General features: G+C 35.5%; 1 protein-coding gene across 1 annotated transcript in view; it reads left to right on the top strand.

The window, feature by feature from the left end:
- LOC137925997 (homeotic protein empty spiracles-like) overlaps positions 1-24,175 on the top strand; it is a 47,203-nt gene extending 23,028 nt beyond the window's left edge. Inside the window, exon 3 of the mRNA XM_068769510.1 lies at positions 23,106-24,175. Coding sequence (XP_068625611.1) covers positions 23,106-23,303 — 198 coding nt within the window. The 3' untranslated portion in view covers positions 23,304-24,175. The remainder of the gene's footprint in view (positions 1-23,105) is intronic.
- Positions 24,176-26,677: the final 2,502 nt, after the last annotated feature.

Below are 26,677 nucleotides of genomic sequence, written 5' to 3'. Positions count from 1 at the left end.
ATAACGTTTTTGACTATTTTCTTGCAACAAGCGAGGAATTCATCCTAGTTTCTTTTTCGCCTATCAGGGAGGCTATTGTCTCTTCCATGATTTTAACGCCAGAATCAGTCTGTATTACCGGTGATGACTTATTAATCCAATACTACGGGAACACCCGTTTTTATGGGGCGGCCGCCCGCTCCCTGACCGCGAACAGCGTGGGTGAACCGTGATGAAATCGGGATCCCTGCTTGGCTCGTCTGTTGTCCACGCTACAGTTCCAAGCCACATATACAACATCAACACTACACAGCTCTACTCGGGTAGAGTGGTTTACTACTTGCGAACGTCATCGTACACCTGGAACTCGCCCGACCAGCTATGATTATTTTTAAGTTTTAAGATCACGGACCCTTCCGCTCCGTGAACTCAGTTCCGATAAAGCTGTAAAAGCCCAACTACTTCAACCGAAAATAATTAGAGACAACGTTGTTCATAATGTCCCTAATAAGGAGACCCAAAATCACCCAGAGAGCAATGGAATATTTGCTGCGATATCGCGATATGAGATATGTAGAAGAAACAAGGTCACCGATATAACTTGAAGAATTGCTCATTTGAACCAGAGATCTGGACCATGAGCCGATAAATATGGCGTTGATAGGCAAAAACACTAGATCAGAGTTCCCCAAACTATTTGTGTCGTAGACCCCTTGCCATGTTTTTCCGTGTTGGGTAGACCCCCTACTTACCTGATATTGATTTCCTGTAAAATTTCTAACTGTAGTGAAGTTTAGTGTTAAAAACTTAAAGTAAAAACACATGATAATTTATACATTTATTAATTGAATTTAAATTAAAACTACTCAAAATAAAATTTTGTATCTGTTATGTAAAATATACGTAACATTAAATAAACATAAAATAAACTATAAATAAAATAACATAAGCAATAAGTCAATATTTTTAGTGAGAAGGATGAACCTGATGCTTTAATAATAAATTATTAACATTTGGCGTCAATTTTGCAAGGGTTAATCTTAAATCTCCTCGGCTAATGATGTCCAGTCTTTGGACCCCCATTTTCATGGGCCCCCAAATTTTTTTTTGCGGACGTAGACCCTTTGCAGGTTGTCATAGACCCCTAGGGGCGATATAGACCACTTTGGGAATCACTGCACTAGATGGACCGACGACATAGTAAGTTCGTGGAAAGTCGAGAGATGCGAGCAGCGCCAGACCGGTCCTCATGGCGATCCTTGAAGCAGGCCTATACCTTAAGAAAGTCTATCAGCTGACATGGTAATGATGATGTCTTTTTAAAGAACAAGGCGTTGAAAATCACTAATTAAAAATTCTATTGTATGCTTCAATGCTGTCAAGTGCTAATGGCGCGAGAAATAATATGTAACAAAAAATTCAGTTTTAGAAATGAGGCTGCATACTAAATGCGTAGCGCCGACCGCACCTTGCTATGGCAAAAACCACGCCCGCTCGCCGCGGTAACGAACTGTAACGGGTATAGATTATACAATAATTAATCAACACCATACGTATCTTATACTTGATTTGTTAATACGATGCGATAGTATTTATATCGCTATGCTCTAAATTAGGTTTTCCTTAGTTCCATACTAGGAGAAACAGTTGCCGTTTCAGCTCACTGAAAGGCATATACCTTCAGCAAAAATATCAATGGCAAAACATACCACAAACGCCACGCTTGGCTGGCGGTGTTGTATTATGATACGTACCAATCATTTGTAAAGTTTTTTGTGAGCAAAGGCAATCTTACGTAATTATTGCACGAAGTGTGAATTATATATCGTACTCCGTGTACTCCGGGAATCGAACCTGTGATCTAAGATCGCAAATCACATTCCTCAACCGCTGGGTTACAACTGTTGACTCTTTATTAAAATTGTGACTTTTGTATATATGGTTGAAATTCCTTCCACTTGCACTAAGCGTTTTGCTAATACTTCTATAGTGCGAACAGCCAAGTGTGGAACATCAGACCAGCCTCATTGTTTGGAGCCAATTATAACTTAGGAGTCTTTCGGATCAAACGTACCATCGTAGACCTCGTCATCGCTTAACAGCTTCACTGCCACTGCCTTGAACTCGGGTGACAGTCAGAAGCTAACTTTCTGTTTTGTTTTTTGTTTGTTTAAAAAGTATTCAAATGCTATTAATTAAGTAATATTTACATATATAAAGTAGATAAAATAAAATAAGGAATAAAAAATATCACGTACCGGCCGCGAGACCGGCACTGCGAAAGGAATTCTCTCTTTCAGCAGGTCTCGCGTTTTTGGCACGTGGACCCTTTTTTATATACTACAGGCGCAATATTTTTTTTTTGTAAAAGATAACTACAGACCAGTAGTTACAACGTTCAAGCGCAGTGCAGATACGTAAACATGTTTCTCTGCGCAATGCCGGTGTTGTACTAGTTCATATAATTCGGTCGGCAGGAATCTCGCACTGGCGTGAGACCGGCCCCTCACTGTGCACAGTGCGTCTCGCGTCGACGCGAGACCAGCGACTAATTTGCGCGACAGAGGTCAAATGCTTCGCCTATAAATGATGAAAAATATAATATAAACTAATACAAATATATATAATTGAATGTGTAGTAAAATAAGTATGGCTTGCATTATTATCAGATCAGAAGTAGAACCCCGTTTTGTATAGGCATCCTCTATTAATTTCTAATAGGACTAGTAACAATGTGCCTTGCATCTAACACCTTACAAAACCTTAATAAGCCGGTCCGAAGACCAAGAACTTCAGAATTTTGAAGTCGAAGTGGCCACCTGTTATGTGGCTTCTTCTTTTGCTGCAAGGCATAGGGCTCACCCAAAGATCTCCACGATGCCTGGTCCTAGTCTGCCAGCATTCAGCGATTTCCCATCACCTTAACTATGTTGCCGGTCCACCTAGTGGGCGCGTACCCCCCTTCCCCCCTGCGTCTACCGGCTCGTGGTCGCCACGCTAGAATCTTTCGGCTATATGCCTTGCTCACTTGCCCTAGTAGTATGGTTCTATTACTTCATCTTCAGATCTCATCTCGTAGAGAAATTCTGTCTCATCTCGTAGAGAAATCCCGATCATGGTTCGCAAAGTTACTTACTTAACCATAACTTTAGCAACTCGTCGCAAAAAAGTATTCAGCAATTTGAAATCGACTCATTAATATCGTTTAATTAAAACTGCTTCGCAAGCATCCGGTATTTTAAAACATAAGGTGCGGCGGGTGAGAAAAAATGCTTGTGCATTTATAGAAAATCTAATGTCGGAAAATTAGATAGTAAACGGTCTGCTTCATCGAATATAAGTAAAATAGGTTCATTATTTTTATGTTAAAGCTTTATAACTTGTAACGTAAATAATTGACCTATTCTAAGACATATATACTATATATATTGAAATTTATAATATGCCAGCTTCATATACAGACATGGGATAAATTTATTTCTCTAATAAGATTTGGTTTAGTTTTACTATAATTCAAGGACCCTTCTGTTCCCTGAAATCATGTCCGATGAAACTGTAAAAGCCTTTGAGCTAATATCATCACTAAATAATACAATATGGCAGGTTTAGGTAGTATATAAATAAATGTAAAATACTGCTTAATTGAAACAGATTAAAATTTTGCAAAACATTTGTACAAAATTGTTAACGGTGTAGTGGATTCCAATAAACTACTTTGATATGTTAAAATAGAGGTTTCCCGACATAGTAGCCGATTAGATGATTGAAAATGTTTTTGGTCGCCATTTTAATAACATAATATATATTTATTGCATACATAAACAGTATGGAAAAAATAATAGATAAGAAGTATAAATATGCTGTGATGTAAGAAGCAAATGTAATCAGGAATGTAAGTGATTATCATTGTACAAGTTTTTGAATTTAAAAATTATAGGTAAGACATTTTTAACGCTCTTCAGCGACGAAATGGTCGAAGATGCATATATTCACATACAGTATATACTAGCGTATTTCTTGCTTACTTATTATTTTTTTATTTATATGTTATCGTCATTGCTGACGTCATCATCGTTTTCTTTATAAGTTGGAACTACTACCTATCAGACATTTTTCCTCGACTTTTCCAGTCTTAGTTTAAAAACCCTAATATTTTTTATCTATACCAACTAGCAATCCATTTGCGAACCGAAAATAAAACAGTGGCATGTTGTAAAAAGATAAAATGTAAATGTATGTAATTCTTTAGTACAGCTTTTTCACTAAGTTTGCACTGGACATAATTACAGAGATAGTGAAAGGTCGTTTCGAAAGGTCAAACGTAACCACTTGTTGGTACGATCTGTTACCATGACCACAGGTAAAAAATAATCCAACAAAGAAAAGAAAAAATACATTTATATCACTTTATTAAGCTGACGGGATTTACGAGCATTTTTTTAATTAAGCTATTCGAAATCCCCTTCCATCACTCGGAAGGGACCTTTAAGTTTTTTAAAATTATAATCCAAATTTACTTAATTTAATACTACTTAAATATTACGAAATACTAGTAAAATTTTAACCTATTTCATAGGTTGGTTAGTGATATCGAAATAAGAATGTATTATCATCATATCAGCTGATAGATGTCTACCTTAAGGCGTAGGTCATGCTCAGTCTACATCCAGAGATTTCTTTTTGGACTAGCCTCTCACTGCTGTCCAAATGGCATTTGAAGATTCCATGAGTTCAAGGTGACAGGCAGAGTAGTGCAGCTAACCCAAGATCTCATTTAAAGTACCGAAGTTATATGACTCCCAGGGGACCGTTGGCTCTGGTCGTTAATATTATGTTATCGGATTGGTAAGCAGCCGATCTATTACATCACTCACTCTTCGATAGTCCACTTATTGGGTCATGTTTTTTTTTCTTTATTTCGTTTCTTGTTCCCCCAGCTATGTTTGGGACGGAGACGTTGTAATGCGGGTGTAAATAATTTCTTAATTTTTTATATCCAAAGTCCAAGTCCTCTAAGCGCTCTGGTATTGGAAGTAACAGACCAAGCCGAGGTCTCTTTAAGGGGTATTTTAAGTCTAAATTATTCTCTATGGAACACCTGCCGAAGCGATCTAATAACACGGCTGCCTCCTTTACTTTGCTTCTGTTGAAGTTGTTAGCCCTAAGGCTTTTACAGCTTCATGAGGTGGAAGGGTCCGTGAACTGGAATCACACGACTGCCTCCCAATACAGTGCTACGCTACCTTAAAAAAGATTTAAGCTAAACGCCCTCTTGTACCTTGCCGCTTCCAACTCACTGAAAGTACGGTTAAAAATTGTGACGTAAACGTAAATTTAAAATTCTTTATCAAACTATCCTTTTTTACTAAATAAGGGTACAATATAAAATTCTAACATTGATGTAACAGTATAATACTAGAATTGGCGCTTAATTGACCTCGAGCAGCGATTGTGAGTCGATCGTGCGTGGAAGACACATTTTTTACCAACCATACACTGTTTACCGTAAGGGTGACGATACACCAAGTTTTTTTTTTTTTTTAGTTTCTGTCTTATAGTACCCGGCACTTGATTTGGCACGTCAAAAACAACAGCGAGATATTGGAATACGTTTGATTTTATTATACAGAGTGATTAGTTCTAGGTGTAAAAGCGCATTTGTCAGGTGAAAGCTTCAATGCTTTTATACCTGTTTCCAATCACCCTTTATAAGTGATCATATTTATTTTTTTTATTCGATTTTTGACAGTACAAAGTCTGCAGGAACAAGTAGTAAACAATAATTAATTTTAATATATAGTGATTTGTATTTTTAGAAAGTTTTCATATTATTTTAATATTAAGTTATTTGTTATATCTGAAACATCCAATAGACATACGTGTATCCAAGAGGTAATCATACATTAATACTAAAATAAACTTTACTATTTAAAACATCACGCGCTAAAGTTGCATTTTAATAAGCGATGATCATGATATTTCCTCATATACAGAATGCCTCATTCCTAGTTGAATTAAAAAAAAATCGACATGTTTACGCCATTTGACGTTTAGTGATTATTGGCGCGAAAAATTGACATTGACGGCCATCTTGCTTAGAGTTGTATGAAAGTTTAAATATTTGTATTTCGATTTTCGTCTGGTTAAGTGTAAATGGGTGAATGTATAGGTTATTTGCTGTCAATGAATGTAAGGTTAAACCGAAACTAATTGTTTCAGAAATAATAAACAACGTAATAATAATACAGTAATATAAATCGTTTTCAAATTTTATATAACCTATATAATAAAATTAATTATTGTTTGCTATCTGTTCATACACTCTTTGTACTTCCAGAAGTTATTGACCTATCGCATAGAATAACTATTGAATACTATATACAGTATGATTTGTAAAAGTTTAAGAAACTAATTTTTTTTTGCTGACAAATGAGATACATTCACATATTTCAGACTGATCACTTTTTACAGGGTGTCTGGAAATAGATGTAAATGCTTTAAACTTTCCACTTCAAAGCTTACAAAAGTCGGATTATTATATATTAAAATGATTTATTGTTTAATATATTGCCAGAAGTTATTTGCCAGTCCCATTTCAATAGAAAAAATAAAATTATGTCATTTATTTCAGAGTCATCGTTATATACTTGGTGATAGTAAAGAGGTTAAAGATCCAAAGCTTTTTGTTGAAAACCAAAAAAACACTGACCTTATATATAAAAGAAATCCCTATTTCTTTTGATTACGCTATAGAATGCAATACAAGGTGTATACAAGCTTCCACATATTGTGAAGAAGATTGTAATAGAATAACAAAAAAAAGAAATTGCACATAAAATTTTAAAAAGTTATAACAATTGAAACGTTTGACAGTTCGCCGTGAACTTCGCGCGTTTGACAGTTCACATGTTGCAAATTTATATTGTCCTAACAACTGCATCTGTCTGTAATTATCTATACGAAAATTTATTTGCATACTTCACATTCAATCAACAAATAAAGTGATCACTGTACAATTGTTTACGATAATTTATTTTTTTATTTGGAATACTACAGCTTAATGTATTGCAGTACAGTCAGTCGGGACAGCAAGTATGTTATATTTATTTATCCTCTATTAGGCTGTGACAAGCTAATAACTCTCGTCGTTGTCCATATAATTAATGGTGATAGAACATATATCTATTATTCCATTAACATAACCTTCATATAGAAAAAAATAATTCAAATAAATTTCTTAATTGTGTATATCTGTATATATTCAAATATATATGTATATATCGCTACATCGATTGGAGCATCTTCGCACTTTTACAATACTGGAAGTCGGCAATCCGCTCGTTCGTTTCCGGTTTTTATTACCATTTAATTAGTCGCTGGTACTCCAAGTCATGAGTAGTAGTAGCCCAGCGGTGGACTCAGTTTTGCGCTCGTGGGTCTCGGATTAAATTCTCTAGGAATAAAATCTTTATAATAATACATTAATTATATAGGATTGACACTGGTCACCAAAGTTCTCAGAATATGGGCAGCAGCGTCATCTGCGTACCATAATAACACACTGCCATCGCCAACCCTCCTGCCAAGCGTGGCGATTGTGGTATTACCCCCCATAGATATATTTGGGGAGAGACCTATACCTTGCAGTGCTCAACTAATTCTGAAAAACTTAATGTCTTGGTAAACCTTTACAAGTTTTTAAGAAATTTTTGTAATTTCAATCGTCCAATTTAGTAAGTCCAACTTTGGCAAAGAAATCACTCGCCAAATCCAACTTGGATGGGCAGTGTTAGGTAAAATCCGAAACATTTTCCATTCAAACACCGCAATATCTGAAGACGAAGGTCTTTGACGAATGTGTGTTGATACGGATCCAAGATGTAGTCGTTTATAGTGGGGTATGATCGGAGTTTCGGTGCGATATAGAATCAAAAAATGGAAGATCCATAGAAGAACCAGAGTCACTGACGTAGTTCAAAGAATTGCTCATATGAAGTATCAGAGGGAACATGGCTCGTGTAACCAAAGACGGTTGGAGCTAAAAAGTTCTGGAGTGGCCATAATGGTACGCCTCCACACCGCCTGGGGGGGCCGAAGACATATTTAAGGTCGCAGGAAGTCGTTGGAAAAATAAGACCGGTCATTGTGCAGACATATGCCTAGCAGTGTTGGCTTGTAATATGTTAATCTGTGGTTCATATTGTAAGAAATTTTTGAAAATTAAATAAGCAAATAAATAAAAAAAATCAATTAGACATAGTGTATAACAACCCTAAACACGAAAAGGTTACACCGTTCTCGCTTCATTTAACGTATGCAGTGTAATGGGCCTTGAAGAATAAGTCCCGGTATTACATATTGATAAAGTTCTTTTCACGTGTAATTTTTTTTACCGCATATCCATACTTTACGGAACATCTCTATGCTAGCGGGGTGCATACGGGATATATCGATTTGTAATGCGAATATCTGTTGTTTTTATTCTATAATTCAATTAGTTGTATTATTTCTCAGAAGAGGGGTGATTAAAAAATTGTGTACGTGTGGTATAGGTTAGAAATTTCATTAATAAATTACAAGTATCGATTAATAAATCGATATGGATTTTAAAATCGATATTGTATTCGATGCGTATCCAGTGTTTGGTTATAGGTGAAAAGTTTTATTTGGGTAATTTAATAGTTCATTTTCCGTCAATTATACACTCGATACAAAAATCGATTATATCAAAGATAATAAAAAAAGTAATTAAAATATAGTAAGAATAATAATAAATAAAAATAAATACTCGTTACTTAAACTTCTGTTTACATACTATGGTTGTCTGAAAGAAATTACCTCGTGCGATAAGACCGCCCATTGTACTTTTTAAAAAAATATCAAATTAAAAAAAATCGTATACAAGATTCGGATCACTACATATTAAAATTAAATACTGTTTATTAACTGTTCCTGCATGTAATCTAATAGAAAAAATTGATGTAACATATTTTAGAGTGATCACTTTATACAGGATGTACATGTAGGTGGAAAGGCTATAAAGCTTTTTGCTGATAAACGAGCTATACATTCACCCCTTTAAAGTCTCTGCACGTGTAACTAATTACAAAGTTTTACTTAATTAAATAATTAATCTAGTTAAGTATGTGTTGGAAAGGTTAACACTGCAACTTTATGTTGGAATAAAAAGCACACATTGTGCGCCTGTCAAAATCAAATGGCGGGATTTATGCATCAGACATTTTTTTTTAATCTATACCGGTCAAAGACAACGTTCGTCATGAGGACGAAGAAAAAAAAAGTAAATAGACATAAAAACAACATTACATCCCGCCGCAATAATCGAATTATGAACAGTAAACATTTTATATTAATAGCTCATTTGATACGGACAAGGGCCGGCAGATGCATGTAATTTACTTAATAATATAAAATTACTGCTATCAGGAATAACTTGTCCGGTATGCACTATCCTATGCTGCATTGGAAAATAAAAAAAAGATAAGAACGAATGTGAAATCCAGGCTTAGGGTTCCGTAATATAATTTATTATTTTATTAAACAATTCAGCTAAGAAATCAATCATCATCATCGCAATGAGACATAGGCATCGCACAAGGATCGCCACGAGGACCGGTCTTCGGTTGCCTGCCTCTATCCACTACCACCCTAAGCTAAGAGATTATTCCATAGAGCCTCATAATAGATGTAATGTTTTTGAATTACCATATAGTCAATTTTAAACTATTAAACAAAGAGAGGAAGAGGGAGAGGGCTATGCTCGGAGCTTCGCTGCGAGGTCAACTCAGAAATGAGGAGATTCGCGGAAGATTTGGTGGTGGCGGTTGTGTGATTCACAGTGTTTGCCGCATACGCATTTATCAGCGGGCTGGCGGGCGGTGCATTTCATTGCACGACTACCACTGCATGTGCGGGGAGTGGCTAAATATTGGTCCTTTTCTTAATCATGGGTCTACTTCAATAGGTTGGTAGTATAGACGAACTTGAGATGTTTTTTTTTCTTCATTTAACATTTATTCTTCACAAATTCTATAATTCTTATTCTTTCATTCATCACCTCACTTCTGTCGCCTTTCCATGATAATACTACTGGTTCATATTTTGTACAGTTTTGCTTTATTCTGCCATTGTCATACGTATATGATTTCATTTTTTTCTTATTTTCTTTATATTTATCTCAGATTTAAATGATAATCTTGACTAGTCTTATACACATTTTTTTACCTATTTGTTCCTTTTAATGGTCTCTCCTGTGATCTTTCTGCAGTAATCTAGAAACCTTAAGGTGGACGTTTAACAGTCCTCTTGCTGTTCCAATGTCTCCTCTCCAGAACTTGAAGTATCCAACGGCCACCTTTATGTGTTATGTTGCCTGTCACTTGACTCATGTGATTTGATTTTGATTAGGAAATTCTTGTTCACAAAAGTCAAGAGCTTCAGTTTTGGTGTATGTGTTCGTTTATAGGGGAAACATATCAATTAGTGAATTTGACAGCGAAGATGTAAGGTAGACAGGTTTGGCAAATGATATAGCCTCCCTGGTATAGGGACGTGGTGTTAATATTAAGAGCTACCCCAATAGCCCCCGGCGGGGTATCGTGTTGACATAGCCGACGCCCCGCCCACCGGGGCAGGGGCAGCCCCCTGCGCATGCGAATACAGCAACATCCATTATATTCGAATCAATAGACAACTTTACACCGAGACCAATCTATAATATATAATTAAAAATCAAATGTTTTGTTAACGGCTCTATTTAAAAAAAAAGAATAGAAGATTTGAGAGAAAATTAATCATTACACACGAGAGTCAACTGTAGAACTGTATCCATAAAATAGTTACTAATTCTAAATCCGATGTAATGAAGGTACTTTCAAATTAACTAATATACAGGATGATTAATAACAAATTTAAAAGCTTTAAATTGGTGAGTTTCTAACTATATCATCATCATTGTCATTTGTCAGCAAAAAACTTTTAAATTTTTAGAACTATTTCCAATCATTCTGTATAAAGTGATCACTCTTCTATTGCAATGAGACACATAAAAAAATCTGTAAAAAAAAACCTGATGCTGAATGCGACAGGCCAGTAACTTCTGTCTGTGAATTTTGAATGGTTTTTTCTTTTTTTTTAGTTTATTATTCATAAAACCATAAACTACTATAGGGGTGTACCATATATTAATTGATAATAAATAAGCTATTTATACGGTTTAAAGTCTGCACCTATTTCCAATCAACCTGAGCCAAATCAATTGTAGAAATTAAATGTAAGAATTATAAAGTTTGTAAAAATAGAAGTACAGTGTTCGAATCTAATCCGATAATAAAGTAGTATGTAGCTTCTTGTCGTGGTTAAAATCTTTTACATCTATAACAAATCATCCTGTATATTGGCTGCAACTATGTGCTATAACACCGTTAGCTATGTACCGTTACCAATAAAAATCATTGGCAATCACCTAAATAGGGACGGCTTCGTAATTTATTTTGGATGGGGGCGGAAGTCATATCATATCCGTAGTGGACAACATTAAAGTACTGAACCAACCCATTTAAATATTGTAACGGCTTGAAGCAGCTTCCGTCGTCGTCGTCGTTTCAACCCATTAACGCCCACTGCAAGGGATATGCTATAGATCTCTTCCTATAGATCTATATATAGATCTTGGCTACCCCAAAGATATCTATAGGAAGATATACCATAATCACCACACTTGGTAGATAGGTTTTTTATGGCTCTGCTTTTGAGGGTCTCTCGTTCCTCTGTGTCATTTTTTTGGACAGGGATTTACACCTTCTATAATAATTGGCAAGCCGGTTAGGTTGACGATCGCAGTGTGGTATCATTGCTGCCCATCCTCTTGAAACTTATTTGTGAGCAGAAACAATCCTGTATAATTAATGCACAGTGTGAATTATAAAAGATTGTACTCCTAGAATCGAACCCGCGATCTACCGCTTGGTAACCACTGCACCACAGCACAATTACAAATATTCGTGTACTATTACACTAGTTTCACATAGCTCGAATCCATGCCGTCGACTTTCAAAAACTCATTATCATCGGCAATGTGCAGGTCTGAATCTGCACCAAGACATGAATGTTTCTGAACCTTACACATCATGGAAAATGAAATACGAAGGAACATCTTTAGATGTGAGATCACTGTATGTTTGAGTTCACGACACCCAGCATTAGGGAAGCGATCTAAGGAGGAAAATACTAATTCCACACGATCCATACTGGGGGCGGCATTCCGCTCTAAGCGGGAACAGCCTAGGCGATTTGCGGAAGGATCCGTATCATCACTTGGATTGCCGAGTCGTCCACACTGTCCTCTCTGGTCGCATACACAACATCAACACTACACAGCTCTACTCGGGTAGAGCGGTTTACTACGTGCGAACGTCATCGTACAACTGGAATGCGTCTGTCCAGCTTCTGTTTTATTTTTAATTTCACGGACCCTTCCGCTCCGTGAACTCAGTTCCGATGAAGCTGTAAAAACCCCAGGTATAACATCATCAACTTTTACAGAAACAATACACTAGATACTAATTTCACAATTTTGCTTTCTCCTTTCATATTAATAGCGTTATGATATGCCAATAAGCTTCCGACTACGATTTTATCCTTAGATTAGTTTTAATATATTTAAATATATCCAATGTAAAACTGTAGAAAGTTTCACTAGATGTAATTAATTATTATAATAGATCGTATCATAAATTAATATCGATTCATAACTTTTTTTTTAATATCGATAGAAAATATTGTACAAAAGCAATTTATAAACGAGTTCACAAAATGGGAACAAATCTATCGACAAACATTTATTGCCTGATGTCAATTATCGAGTAACTGTTCGCTCACCAATTACATTTACAATTACCTTCATTATAAACTGTGAAATGCTGATGTTCAATCTTTTTTATGAGATGTGTGTCTCTTTCTTGAAGCCACGTGGTATTAGCCAGATAATAGCAATCGACCTAGTCGAGGTTCGACCCTTCCGAGCCCACTTGAATCGAAATGCTAAACGAGTATAATCTAGTCCAGGCCCAGGTCTTTTAGTGGAAACCCTTGTGGTTAATCAATCCATAGAACGTTTGTTTAAGCGGAGCAACTTTGCGGCCTCCAATCCGGCGACAATGTTGTATGGTAAAGGCCCGGGCTGTGATTCCCCAGGCTTCGCTACCTTGATGAAGGTTTTAGGATAACGTCTTCTGCGACTCATTTGCTTTTATCTCTAATATAATATCTATAATTTATGGTCGGTGAAGGTGAACGCCAATGCTTTGCTAGGAGATATGCCCGAAACTAGAACGCGGTCGTCAGCCCCGAGAACGATAATTGCCCCTCTATATGATGATGCGATTGTCAAATTTGACAAGAAAAATTGAAAAGCGCAATAACAAAATGATAAATTATTAAAATTTTTACAATGTTTATATTATTTATAAACAAATTGCGTATAATTTAGCATAAACATTAGTTTTAAATTATTCGCTTAATAATTATTGATAAAAATCGATACAACATCATGATTTAAAATTAAAGGTGTATTTAGTAAACGAATGATATTTAAAAGATTAAAAATTTACATTAATACATAATAAATAACATTAAGTTGTCAAAAGATTTCACGTATCCGACATGTAAAAATTGCTTGGCATTTTTTAATTCAATACGTAGTCAATGAACCGTGGATAATTATATTAAAATTTATTGTAACAGATTATCACAACGAAATAGCATTGTAACGTTATTTTTCAAAAGCTATTAACGATTAGCTTAGCTTTGATAATAACGAAATAGCGTCTACCTTCACCTTAAAAAGGAACAATGCATCTTTAATAAAAATGATATTAATTTCACATTACTGTAAGGTGAAACCTAAAGATTGAAAAAATTTCTAGAAAAGAAAAAATATAAATAATAATAATGATAAAATATGTAAATAAAGAATGCTATAAATACGAATTAAAAATAGTTTTTGAAACACATTAAAAATTTTTTTGACAATAGAAACCGCAGAAAAAAGTCATAAATTTACAAAATAACTACGAATTTCTAAAATGTTTAACTATTATCATTCGTATTATTAGTTAAACTGATTTAGGATTGCTTGTCACTTGAAATCACTGCCCTGCAGCTTGTTAAAGAGCTGACTTTTCAATTAGTATATAGTCATAGATTAGATTTTGCGAAGATTTTTCAATAGACCCTCTCCACGAGTTTAGTATGTATCTCGGTAACCAGATATACAATCACCTATTATTTTTTTATTGATAACTCTACATTGATTGGTAAAATTCGACGGAAATTTCTAAATATCGCAAAAAAAATCGTACAAAAACAGAAGATTCATGCGCCTGTCATTTAAACAATTATTACAGCTATTTACGCTATATACTACAACGCTATATCTATATAAGGGACATATTCATAATCATCCGTTATTCTGTAACATATTCGTTCAAACAATATAATCTTAATGGGGCGTAATAAAAAACCGGTGGCCGAGCAACTCGTTAAAATCGCAATTGTCCAACAGCTCCAATTTGTCGCATATCGTGCTTCTCGCCCGCACGCAGCCGTCCCTCTCGCACGCTAATGGATCGACAATAAAGTAATATACGGATAAATAGCTTTCCGCTTAAATTTTGGCCCAATTCACTCTACCCCTTAATTGCCGCATCTCCCCTTTTAGCGGCCGCCTCACTCTATCGCGTTGAAAATCGCATTCCCCTCTCGCCCGCTAATCCGCTGGGGCGAAGAATAATGGGGTACATAAGTACTTAATCGCATTTCGGAGCGTGTTTTGAATGCCGTCTATTTATTCAGTGCGGGTAGCGATACCGTGGGGTTTCATCCCCATGTTGAACTATCCAGTTAACTGCGACCTTTGTAATAATATACGCGCTACGCATTTAGCGTGTCGTTGTAAAATGAACGCTATCTGCTATAGCAGATGCGTTTTTCTTGCGTTACGTAGCTAGTTGTACAATGAAATTTGGTGTATCGTTATAATTGTTTAATGGCTTGTTTAGTCGCTTTATAGTCGGTTGGATATTAAACCGCTTTGTTCTCGAGATTTAAAATTGAGTGGTCGTTTGCGTTCTGTGGGAATTTCATTTCAGTTTTTAATCGAAACAAATTTTACACTGTAATTATATTAATCTGTACAAAAGTTTGAAATGAAATACTCTATCTTATATGGTTCCAAAATCGTTGACATTTTATTATCTGTATTGCTCATTTTAAAAACATTATACATGTAAATTTTGACAGGTGGTTATATTTCACAGAACGTTTGTTTTCTCTCGCAGACGTTTAGATAATCTATGTTTTACTACATGAGTAGTTAATTTTATGTTATAGCTTATAATTTTGTTAAAATAACAATTTATTTAATGACTGAGTATATTTTTAATATTAATGTTTAGTATGTTTTGGGTATACATGTTTTTAAAATGTGTTTTTGATCATAAATTCCTTTATTAGCAGATATGTAAATAAATGTGTTGCTAGTAAGAAATTCCAATTCTTACTTGCAACACATTCATTGACAACAATGACAGATTTCAAATTACTGCGATCTGTTAAAGTATTGCAAGGCCTAGGCCTCCCGCCGACATCCCGCGAACATAACCATTTCATCGATCGTCCACCGTCTAAGAAGTTATTAGTTAAGAAATAAATAAGAATGAGTAGATAGGATTATCTTAACTCAATACCCGTGTAACTTGATACTTATACGCATGACAACCCTGACGGTGGTCCCGCCTTCATCACGGGGAAGTCCCTCAGGCCCATTTGTCGGCGCGGGTTATTTGGGCCACAGCGCGACTCGTTCCCGCCCCATCCCCGAGGGTGTGAAGCTCGCGTACACGAGATTTTTGTGCGTTATCACCATTAACGCGTGATGTGATATTACTTTTATCATCCATAACATCCATTTGTTATACTTTATTTAATCGGTAGGTGTTGGTTTGGTACCAGAAGTTTTAATTCACATATTTACAATTAACTTGTACAAAGTAATTGGTCTGAAGTATGTTACATTAACAGTTTTTTCTATTAAAATGCAAAAGGCTAGCTTCTTGCAGTATATGTACAGAGACGGATTGTAAACAAATTTAGTACGCAGTAATTTGAATTTCGAAAACTCTTCTTCTTACTATATAATCATTACGTTCTTTACAATTTCTGAAACTAATGACTTTTGACTTTAATTGACTTTTCATACTTTAATTGACAGCAAATAAGCTGTTTCCACACCTTTTGAACTTTTACTATTTTCAATTACTATATGTATAACAAGGTTCAAATTTAGCGCTAACTAGTGGGAGTCGAAGTTAGTTTAGTAACTATAAATAGATTTAGTCTAAGCGTGTTTAGCGCTTTCTTTTATAAAATCGAGTTTATTTCTATGCCCTCCGTCTTTGTAGTCCTCTCGTACTTTCCCTGTCTTAAGTACACAGAGTCTATATTTAAGAATATGCATTTAGTTTTTAACATATTACTCGATCTCATCTATTTTTTCATTCATCCAGTCGTTTATCATTCACAAATTCTTCTTAATCCTTTTTATTCATAACCTCACTTTCTTCGTCTTCGTATTGCTCTATGTTTATTTATTAGTTTCGTATTTTATATTTACATTTATCACAGATTTGAGTATTTATTTTGACTAGTCTTATACACCTTATTTATTTACACCTTTCTTTAACTGAAAACGCGTAAAGCAATAGGCTAAAAAAGTACATAAAAAAGTGTATTTAAAATTTATCCTTGGTAGTGATGTGTCGTGGTCGCCGCCGGGACAGCCGCAACTAGCAACAACAATAACTAACAATTAGCTAATACAATACGTCAGGTGAAGCATCTGACGTAGATTTTTTTTTAGTTTATTAGCTCGCGGATTTAGGATCCGCGAGCCCTGAGTTCGATGAAGCTGTAAAAGCCAAAACGGCTAACAGCGCCCATCAACTTTCGAATATGGCCAGCAACTAGCAACTCCCGGTGATCCAACACAATAAAACAATTGACACCTTCCGCGCGAGCCGGTTCCGTTGGCCGCGCTGCAAGCTACATTGTGCCGGCTTAACGACACGCCGAAGTGCGCATTACCGACGGTCCCGTACCTGTGTTTAGGCACTGTAAACCTCAAGTTTACAGCGGCGCGCGCGCCACTCTAATAACACACCTATGCCTCTAAACAAAAGACCGATAATCGCATCCGCCGGTGAGCAATATCGCGAATCATTCGCACGCAGATGATTGTGAGGTTTCGCTGTTCAAATATTGTATTTAAAACGACGTTAAAATTGTTATTTACGAGCCGCTCGCTCGCACATGGGCTCCTAATGAACGGTTAGCGGACAGTTAGGCTTGTGCCACACCGGGCCGTTGTTAAAACTACTACAGTTATTCTGGTAGCGGAATTTTGACTACCTTTAACTGTTAACGCTTCCGAGTTTCAATAACAACAATACTGTCTTAAAACTGTGTACAAAAACAAGCTTGCAGCGGTTTATTTATTTATTAACATATTTGCAAATTATAATCAAAACTTATTATCCATTTAACGAGACTAAAAAAATCATATTTTTAAATAAAATTTCAATAAATCTATTCGTATACAATTTGCATGCATTACTTTAATAAAAAAATGTTTTAAAATAGTAAAATATATACCTCGGTGTGACTCAATCTTAACGCCATAACAATAATATAATACAGTCATCCAAACATAAGGTGCAGGTGGAAAGGCAGATGTTATAATTGTTATAGAAAATAACACTTTAACTGCATACTGTTTAAGTTGTATTTACATTGTTACAAATATTCACAGGTTTGCGTAAGTCCAATAGTAACAATTGCAATAAATATCCATAAATGTTAAACCTAACAGTCAAATGGATATATCATTACAATGTGTTAAATTACAACGGATTACAACTTTAATTATAAATGGTAATGGTTCAAATATGATAATTGAGTTCTAACATTACGACCGTTGCTATTATAAAATTTATTTTAATAACTACATATGAATGAAAAAATAATTGTAGAGAGATAAAGTAATAGTTGAAAATTTATTGCAGTAGGGTAGACACATATTTCACATCATTCTCGCGGTGGCTGTTGGAACCGAAATGCCTTCTAGTGGCGCCCATCCGGTAGACGCGGCGTGGGCAGATCATTGCTATGATAATGATGTAAGATGTAATAAAATCTCCAAGAGAAAGTCATGGTAAATGTCAAAAGGAGATGGAGAGGAACATATCAGGCACAAAGACTATCTTTGTATGAAAATCTTACTAGTACTTTATTTTACTTTATTGGAGATAAACAGTAACAAAAGGTAATAAGAAAGTACTAACTTAGAAACTTAGAAATATAAAATTAGTTACAATTGTTACCTTATAAATATCTGACTAAGAACATTTAATGATTTAAAGTCGAACAATGACAAAACAAAGGAAAACATTACTAAACAGGGATCAAAGTTCCATCGCATTCTGCAGATCACACCGCAATAATTACGAGACAACAAGCCGTCACGTTCCAATGAGGTTTAAATTGTATTGTGTGTGTATTCAATAATTTCGAACGAAATTAGTAGAAATCTAATACATAAAATTCTTGTGTCACGGTGTTCGAACTTGAACTCCTCTGAAACGGCTTGACCGATTTTTACCAAATTCTATATGCGTATTTAGTAGGTCTGAGAATCGGCTACTATCTATTTTCCATACCCCTAAGTGATAAGGGTGGTCCACCCCAAAATTATTATAATTTATTTTTAGACAATTTTTTTTAGTTTTTATTTTATTATGATACAGCATACAGAAATACATACAACCCTAAATTTTTAACCCTCTACGATCAACCCTTATTTTTTATTTGTTAATTAAAAACTTATTTTTTTTTGCAAAACAACGTTTGCGGGATCAGCTAGTATAAAATATAAAAAGTTGAACAAGGCAACAATGTGTAAGAATTCAACGTAGAGTTAATTATTGTACAAGCGATGTGCACGACCAACTGCCATTTCAGACCAGCAGTTCTTCCAGTCACATAGCTGACCTAGGTACTTCTACTTCTACTTCTCACTTCTATCTCGTATACATATAATGAATATAATTAGGTATTTAAAAAATAATAACACGTACGTATGAGATCATGAAATGTAAGTACGTAGTGTACGCACCATTACCCATCAACTAAAGGGTGACGGAGGAAACGGGTAGATTGATATTCGATGTCGATATATGAAGTGCTAATGTACCGTGACGGCGCTTCACTAATCTTTATCCGCGCGCGGCGGTTCCCCGACGTCCCGAGGGCTCGGTTTGTTTACATTTCATTCTGGTGCCGCTACACGTCGTTCGTCTCTTTCTCGCGTTTATCGTTCCTGACGTTTTTATATTTACATACGTATTACGATGTTGAAATTATTGAATCGGTTTCGTTAGATTGTTATTTAATTGATACAAGATCAGTGTTAGATGCGCTGTGATATCGTCCAATAATTATTTGTAACGAGATATGTTTCATTCGTAATGATTCGTCGCAAATGCACCTAATGTTCTATAATCTCAAAGATTTTTTTATTGCTCTAGCTATCATAGATTCAATATTGATATTATTTCTATTTATTAATAAGAACACAACAGAATCAAATACTTTAGAAATAGTAATTAAAAGTTCAGATGCATCTGCTTGTTTAAGATGTGTACTCTTAAAATATTTGTACCATGACAAATAATTGAGAAAAGTATGTTAAACGTCGTTTCAGTCCATAGACACCCACATCTATCTCTTCTCCAAAGATATCTATGAGAGGATGTACCATAATCGCCACGCTTGGCAGACGGGTTGGCGATCGCATGTGATCGCATGGTACGCAGACGACGCTGCTGTCCATCCTTTAGAAACTTGATAGTGATCAGTACCAATCCTATATAATTAACTCATAAAGAGTGAATTATATATAAGACTGTATATATGTTATATATATCCTGAGAATCGAATCTGCGACCTACGATCAAAAGTCTCAGTCAGAATATATACACATATACAATACTAGCTGATCCCGCAAACGTTGTTTTGCAAAAAAAATTAAAGTTTTTAATTAACAAATGTAAGATAAGGGTTGATCGTAGAGGGGTGAAAATTTAGTTTTGTATGTATTTTTGTATGCTGTATCATAATAAATCAAAAAAATTGTCTAAAAAATTAAAAATAAAATTTAGGGGTGGATCACCCTTATCACTTAGGGGTATGGAAAATAGATAGTAGCCGATTCTCAGACATACTGAATACGCATGTAAAATTTGGTAAAAATCGGTCAAGCCGTTTCGGAGGAGTTCAAGTTCGAACACCGTGACACGAGAATTTTATATATTAGATATATAATATAGTTACAAGATATTTTTGGGTTATACTTAGCTAACTAGCTGACGTCATTTATTGATCCTGCTAACGGTTCAACAGCTTCTAGTTACAAAGGTTATATTTCGACTACAAAAACACGGAAGAAACAGCTGATACAGCGTATCATTCCAGCCTTAGGACATTTACTAGGACGTATGCCTTCCACATAGATTTCCAATAGTAGTTGTTGAAAGCGACATACATCGAGCGTTTATCTACGATCTTAAATAAGTCACCTATTGTTAATCGTTAATGTATAACGCGTTTATAATTGATAACGGAAGAAGATTTAATAATAAATATCTATCTTTATAGAACTAATTTAATTTTTTATTTATTCATTCATATTAATTCAGCTATGAGAGGTACACTGTTCGACATAAGTGGTTTAGTTTTCTAATAGGACCGGTTGATAGCGGCCTGCATACTCTACCAATCTACCAATCTACCGTACGCACTCGTCTACCAATGACCTTCCCGATTCATCTAACCTTTGGGCAAACATCTGTGCTGGTCCGTCTACTTTAGTTGAACTACGTCCACTGTTGGACATTTGCTTCCCCATAATTCTAATGAGAGCGATCTTGCATCCCACGAATTTAAAAAGGTTGTGTGTGCTTCTTGTGGGCATGTGTCTTACGCTGTGCTCTAGAACCTTAAGGATTTAGCGGTCAGTTTTTCTGGGTGCTGTGGTCTGACCACGGCGTTTAACTTGCAAATATGCGGTGTTGTTTCGGTTACCTTTGTTTTTCTACGTGATCTAATTTCGTTGAGGAATCAGACAGACGAATCCAGTTAAGATTCGTCTGTCCACCATTGGAAGATACAGTATACGGTCCAGCTGTGATGATTGATGATGATTTATCATCTTAAATAAATTAGTCCGTTATAAAGAGTAAGAAGGGAGTTTAGAAATCTGGGAATCTCGGTACAAAACAGTAGATATGTTTTTATTAAATCGCTTTTCGTACTCAATTATAAACGCAATATACATTGACGATCAACAGTACGTGAACATAATTCATAAGCGAACATACCATTAAATGTATACAATGCAACAATAACGTCTTCCTTTGCCCATTAAAGTCGACAAACTGGTAAATAGGTTATTATGCAACTCGCCACACCCTTGCCAAATACATTACGTATTTCTGCATTAGTGTAATTTTTCAAAAGCTTGCAACACTGGCGGGGACGCGAATACATTTCACGAGCCATTAAACCCGTGACAAATCGCTGCACAAGATGGCGGCGGACGTTATGGCGGGAAATGCTTTGTGCTCGTAGAAAAATTTTCGATGATTTTTCTTTCGCATCCACGAAGGGGAACTTTTTGAATAGTTTAGCAAAGGGTTCCAAAGGGCTCCTATTGTTATGTTCCTTCAGTATATATACTTTATTTATAACGAACTACATTTTTTATACATGAGTAGCATTATGTTCTTTTTATTATTATGTAGTGGTTGCTTCCACAGATTAAGGGCAGTCAAAAATTATTGCAAACCATTTTTCTTTTTTTTACGTAGTGTCAAAAGTTGACAGCATGAGGCAGGTGTTATATAGTACTCCTTGGTTTGTAAACTTCTTGCTTCTATTTTGAACTTTATGTCTTAATGATTACACGGAAAAAGTTAGGCGAATTATTGTTTGTGTGTACCTCTAGTCGTTTCAGACCACATATATGCCCACAGCAAAGTTTAGGCCTTCCCCATAGATGTCTATGGGGGATATACTATGATCGCCAAACTTGACAGGCGGGTTGGCGATCGCAGTGTAGTATTATAGTACTCGGAGGACGCTGCTGCCTATCTTCTGGAAACTTGTGAGCAGCGGCAATGTACAAAACGTGAATTATATAAGAAGGCGGAAATTGAACCCGCGACATATTGAAATTAAAAAATAAAATAGTTCGTGCACAAAACACAGAAAAAAGTAAAAAGTTCTCATATGTAATCTGGAATATTAGACGTAAAGCTTACATTCATATATTATTACGTCATAAATATCTCGCCATTAAAATTTAAGTCTTAATTTTTAATACGCACAGATAATAAATATTGATTTTTTTTACTCCACTGCCGGTGTGTAACAAGCCAATGTTTCTCATGCAATCATATTCCGTCGGCATAACCAACCGTTGTTTCCAAATTATGTCTGTATGTGTTTAACTGGTCACTGTACACATGACTTTCTAATTAGGGATAATTTTATTGATTACGGCGCGTGTATAGTTATAACTTACTGTTTAAAGAAGATTAAACTATAGCCATTATCACGTCAGCCATAGTACGTCCACAGCTGGACATAGGCCACCCTCATAGGTTTCCAATAAGACCTGTTCCGCGCCTTTTTAATAAGGTTATCTGTCCATTTCGTGGGTGGAGGTGCTACGACGGGTTTGCCGATTTGTGGACTCCAAAATCAAACGGCCCCAACAGCCATCGTTGACCGACATGTGATTAATCCTCTGTCACTTATACTTGCCAATCTCTTAATTTATGATAGCTATTTAGAACACTAGTTTATCATAGTCATAATTTTAGCAGTAGGAAGCCCACCGCTGGATATAGATCTGCGTCATTCAACGATCTTAACCCATATAGTTATAAACATAAGAATCAATTTTAAATAAAAGATGTGTTTGTTCCCAGGTGAAGGTCTGGTTCCAGAACAGAAGAACGAAACATAAAAGAATGCAGCAAGAGGAGGAGGCGAAGACTGGCACCAAGTCCGGGACCTCCGGCAGCAAGCCCGACGACGGCAACCAGTTCAACAACTCCTACGAGGAAGACGAGGAGCTCATCGACATGGATATGGACGATTTAAGTGAAAGTGAGAATGAGACGTAGTGCGACGGACGCGGCGCTGTAAATAAATTTGTAATTTAATTACTATAATAGTCAGATTATAATATTTATTTCTACAACATTCTAGAATGTTCTAACGGCTAACGACTCTTTAATTATCGTGTTACACGTTCGAAATTAAGTCATTCCTAATTAACGCGTACTTAATTATTTATTAGCACAGATTGTAATAAAACGAACGAGCCACTAATTGGTCGTAGACGGGTGACTTTATAAAAAACCATTCAACGGACCCAATTTATCTCAATTCATAGAGCGGCCATTTATTTGTAACTGGCAGCCGTGTCGTCGAATTAACGGGACATATTCAAAATGGCCCCGGGGCGAGCTCTCGTTGGCGCTTCACGAATTATTAGATAACATAAATTGGTCCCATTGTAATAGTTCGTGGATTAAATTAATTAAACCTGCCTCCTTTGATGCGTCGCTGCGGTGATGTGGGTATAATTAAACGGTTTGATTCCTGACGTCGATAGGCACGGGCTGTGGTTTCCGAACGAGTGGGGATAGGAAAAAAAAAGGCGGGAATGAATAGTTTGATGGAGGCGATACGTCGTCTGTGGGCCTGTTATTAAGAGGTGCGTTCGAAAACCGTATCGCTAGCTGGAATCGGGTCTCGTAACTAGCGACGAAATCAAATTGTTTTTGAACTGTTGACGATTGTTCTCGACGGCTATTTGTCCGGGCGTCGCTGTCGATTACGATCGCCCAACCTCGTTAGTGTATGCGCATCATAATATAGCACTGTCATAACACAATAACGGCTAATAGCGTTATCTTTGAACGATTATAAATAACGTTATTTGCTATTTCGTTAACTTTTTTTTTCCACTTGAAAGAACATTTTTTTGACATGGAACGACTCTTGAGTTTTTGTATGTTTTATATAGATTACATGTCCAATGACAATGTAAGAATACATATATATACGTGTTTCATAAATCAACGTCAAGCCAAAATTTAAATTTCGTATTTTTTAATGTCGTTTTTGTATAAATTGTACAAGAATTTTTTTTAATTACAGTAACAATATTATGTATTTGTGTATATCCTGTGAAAAATAGATCGAATCATTTACTTAAATTTTTTAATAATATAAGGTAATATTAAATCGGCTTTATGTTGATTTATGAAGCATCCTGTATATATTATCGCACGTAAATAACTGTCGTGTTACCCATACCGCTGTACCGCGCCTTGGGTATGCGCGCGGCGAGACGGGGGTAGTATCGGTCGCTCTATTCATTTAGTTCCACCCCAACCTCGCCGCTTTCTCTTAAGGTGCGTTATAAAAAGAGACATGGATAAAAATCTATATGTCATCATTATATCAGTCGATAGACCCCCACTATATGAAATAGGACTCCTTTGAACATCACTACAATGACCAAGCCTTCCACTGTCCGTTTCCAGCGACTTTATTTATTTATGTGTTATATAAAAATTAGGTTGAACCATTTGAAAGCTAAACGTTGTCTAAAACGAATATTAAATGCCTCTAGTTATATGCGAGAAAAATTGAGACCATATATGTTTTTAAACAGCGTCTATCAGTCGGGCGAGCCAGTACAGTCGTGTACAGAAGTCATTCGCGACGCTATCCACGGGCTAATGAAACCTAGATTCCATTTTCAGCTCAATTAACTGCGAGCTGATTACGATTATAGATTTACTTCATTAACTGTTTCCGATTAGCGGCCGTGTCGCCGGTTTTACGATACTCCCCCTCCCGCTCCCCCGGCGCCCCCTGCGTCGGGCCCTCTCTTTTTAATTACATACGCCTTGATTGGCATTAGCTCGCTGATTATGTGACATTATTCGGTTTGTTGGAGTCATTCGTTCGCTCAGATATCGATTTTAATATCCCCTTGATTGTTAGAGACTATCGATGTCATTTTCAAATTACGAAAGTGTAATATCCCGTCAAATGTCATTATTTTTAGGTTATCTTTGTCAAACCAACTTTAATTTACTACGTTTTTTTATTTTTATTATTTACACCATGGAGTTTGTATATGTATACGATTTTAAAATTCGATTTCATATAATATTTAGAAAGCTTCTATTTCGAAATTTAAAATCGGTGACCAATGTAGATAAGCTTGTTTGGAATGACTTACTTCTAGGCACTAAAATCTTTAAAGAATATCTTGGCACATCAAAAGCACATCTTGGCAATGATGTGTTGTTCCAGACAATTTCAATGTTGAATTAATTTTAAAAAGTATATTCCTCAGTCCCGAAATATTTTTCATCAGCAAAGGCAGTGGGCCCGTCATATGTCGAATAAAGCATTTTTGAATTGGAATTTATGAGAATTTTATAAATCAATTTTAATATAATAATTAAATGCATAAAAGTACATATGATACTCCAAGCATTGTGTAGTGAACTGTACTAGTGAGTAAAAAAGTTTGTTTTAAAAAATATGACATATTTTTAATATACATTTGTATATATCGGAGGACATATAATTACCAAGGTGTATAATTACCTATGTTATGAAGTCATTTACAGTGCAGTAATACAAATATAAATCCAGCATTGGAAACTTTCTAAACATTACACGGGATCCTATTTTAAAACCGGATACCGAATTTTAGGTGTACAAAAATTTGTTATTGCTTCTATTATTTATATTGTGTATTAAACTTTCTGACAAAAACGCTGTTTTTATGGACATACATATATTTAAATGTGTTTTCTTTTTGGAATGTTTTTATTAAATAGCTTTTAGTAAATAGCGTATGTTGGTTTGACAACGATAACATGCATTTATATATATATATATATATATATATATATATATATATATATATATATATATATATATATATATATATATATACGAATTTCTTAATTATATAAATATCTGGAACGCATATGATACATGCCAAATGCGTTCCCAAATATCGCCACTATGATCGGTTTAAATCTACATTCAGCGACTTCACGTAATTGACTATATTGCCTGTCCACCGAGTGGGCATCACACGTCGTGTAGACACGCGGTTCGTGGTAGCCACTTGAGAACCTTTAGGCTGCCCACTGCCACTACATAAGACTTCTCCGAGGTACTTTTATCTTCTTCTGCGGATCTTTTCATTTCGGATCCCATCGAAGATTTGAGCATAGCCGTCTCCAGCGCTAATTTTATAAATCATTTGTGATTTTGACTGTTTTTTTTTTTTAAATATAAACAATTTCGAAGACAATGGTCGCACTAGTTGAGCCTAAAGTATAAGGTATATGTCAATTTCTAATTTCGATAATGTCTTTTATATATTAAACTATGTTTGTCGGAGCGCTGCTATATGTAATTAACATAAATGATGTCGCTCAAATTAATGTAGTTG

Source organism: Battus philenor, unplaced genomic scaffold, assembly GCF_028537555.1.
Source record: "Battus philenor isolate CCGP_79_NKW_IND1 unplaced genomic scaffold, ilBatPhil1.0.hap1 SCAF_28, whole genome shotgun sequence".
Classification (NCBI taxonomy): domain Eukaryota; kingdom Metazoa; phylum Arthropoda; class Insecta; order Lepidoptera; family Papilionidae; genus Battus; species Battus philenor.
This window is presented reverse-complemented; position numbering and strand designations above follow the sequence as displayed.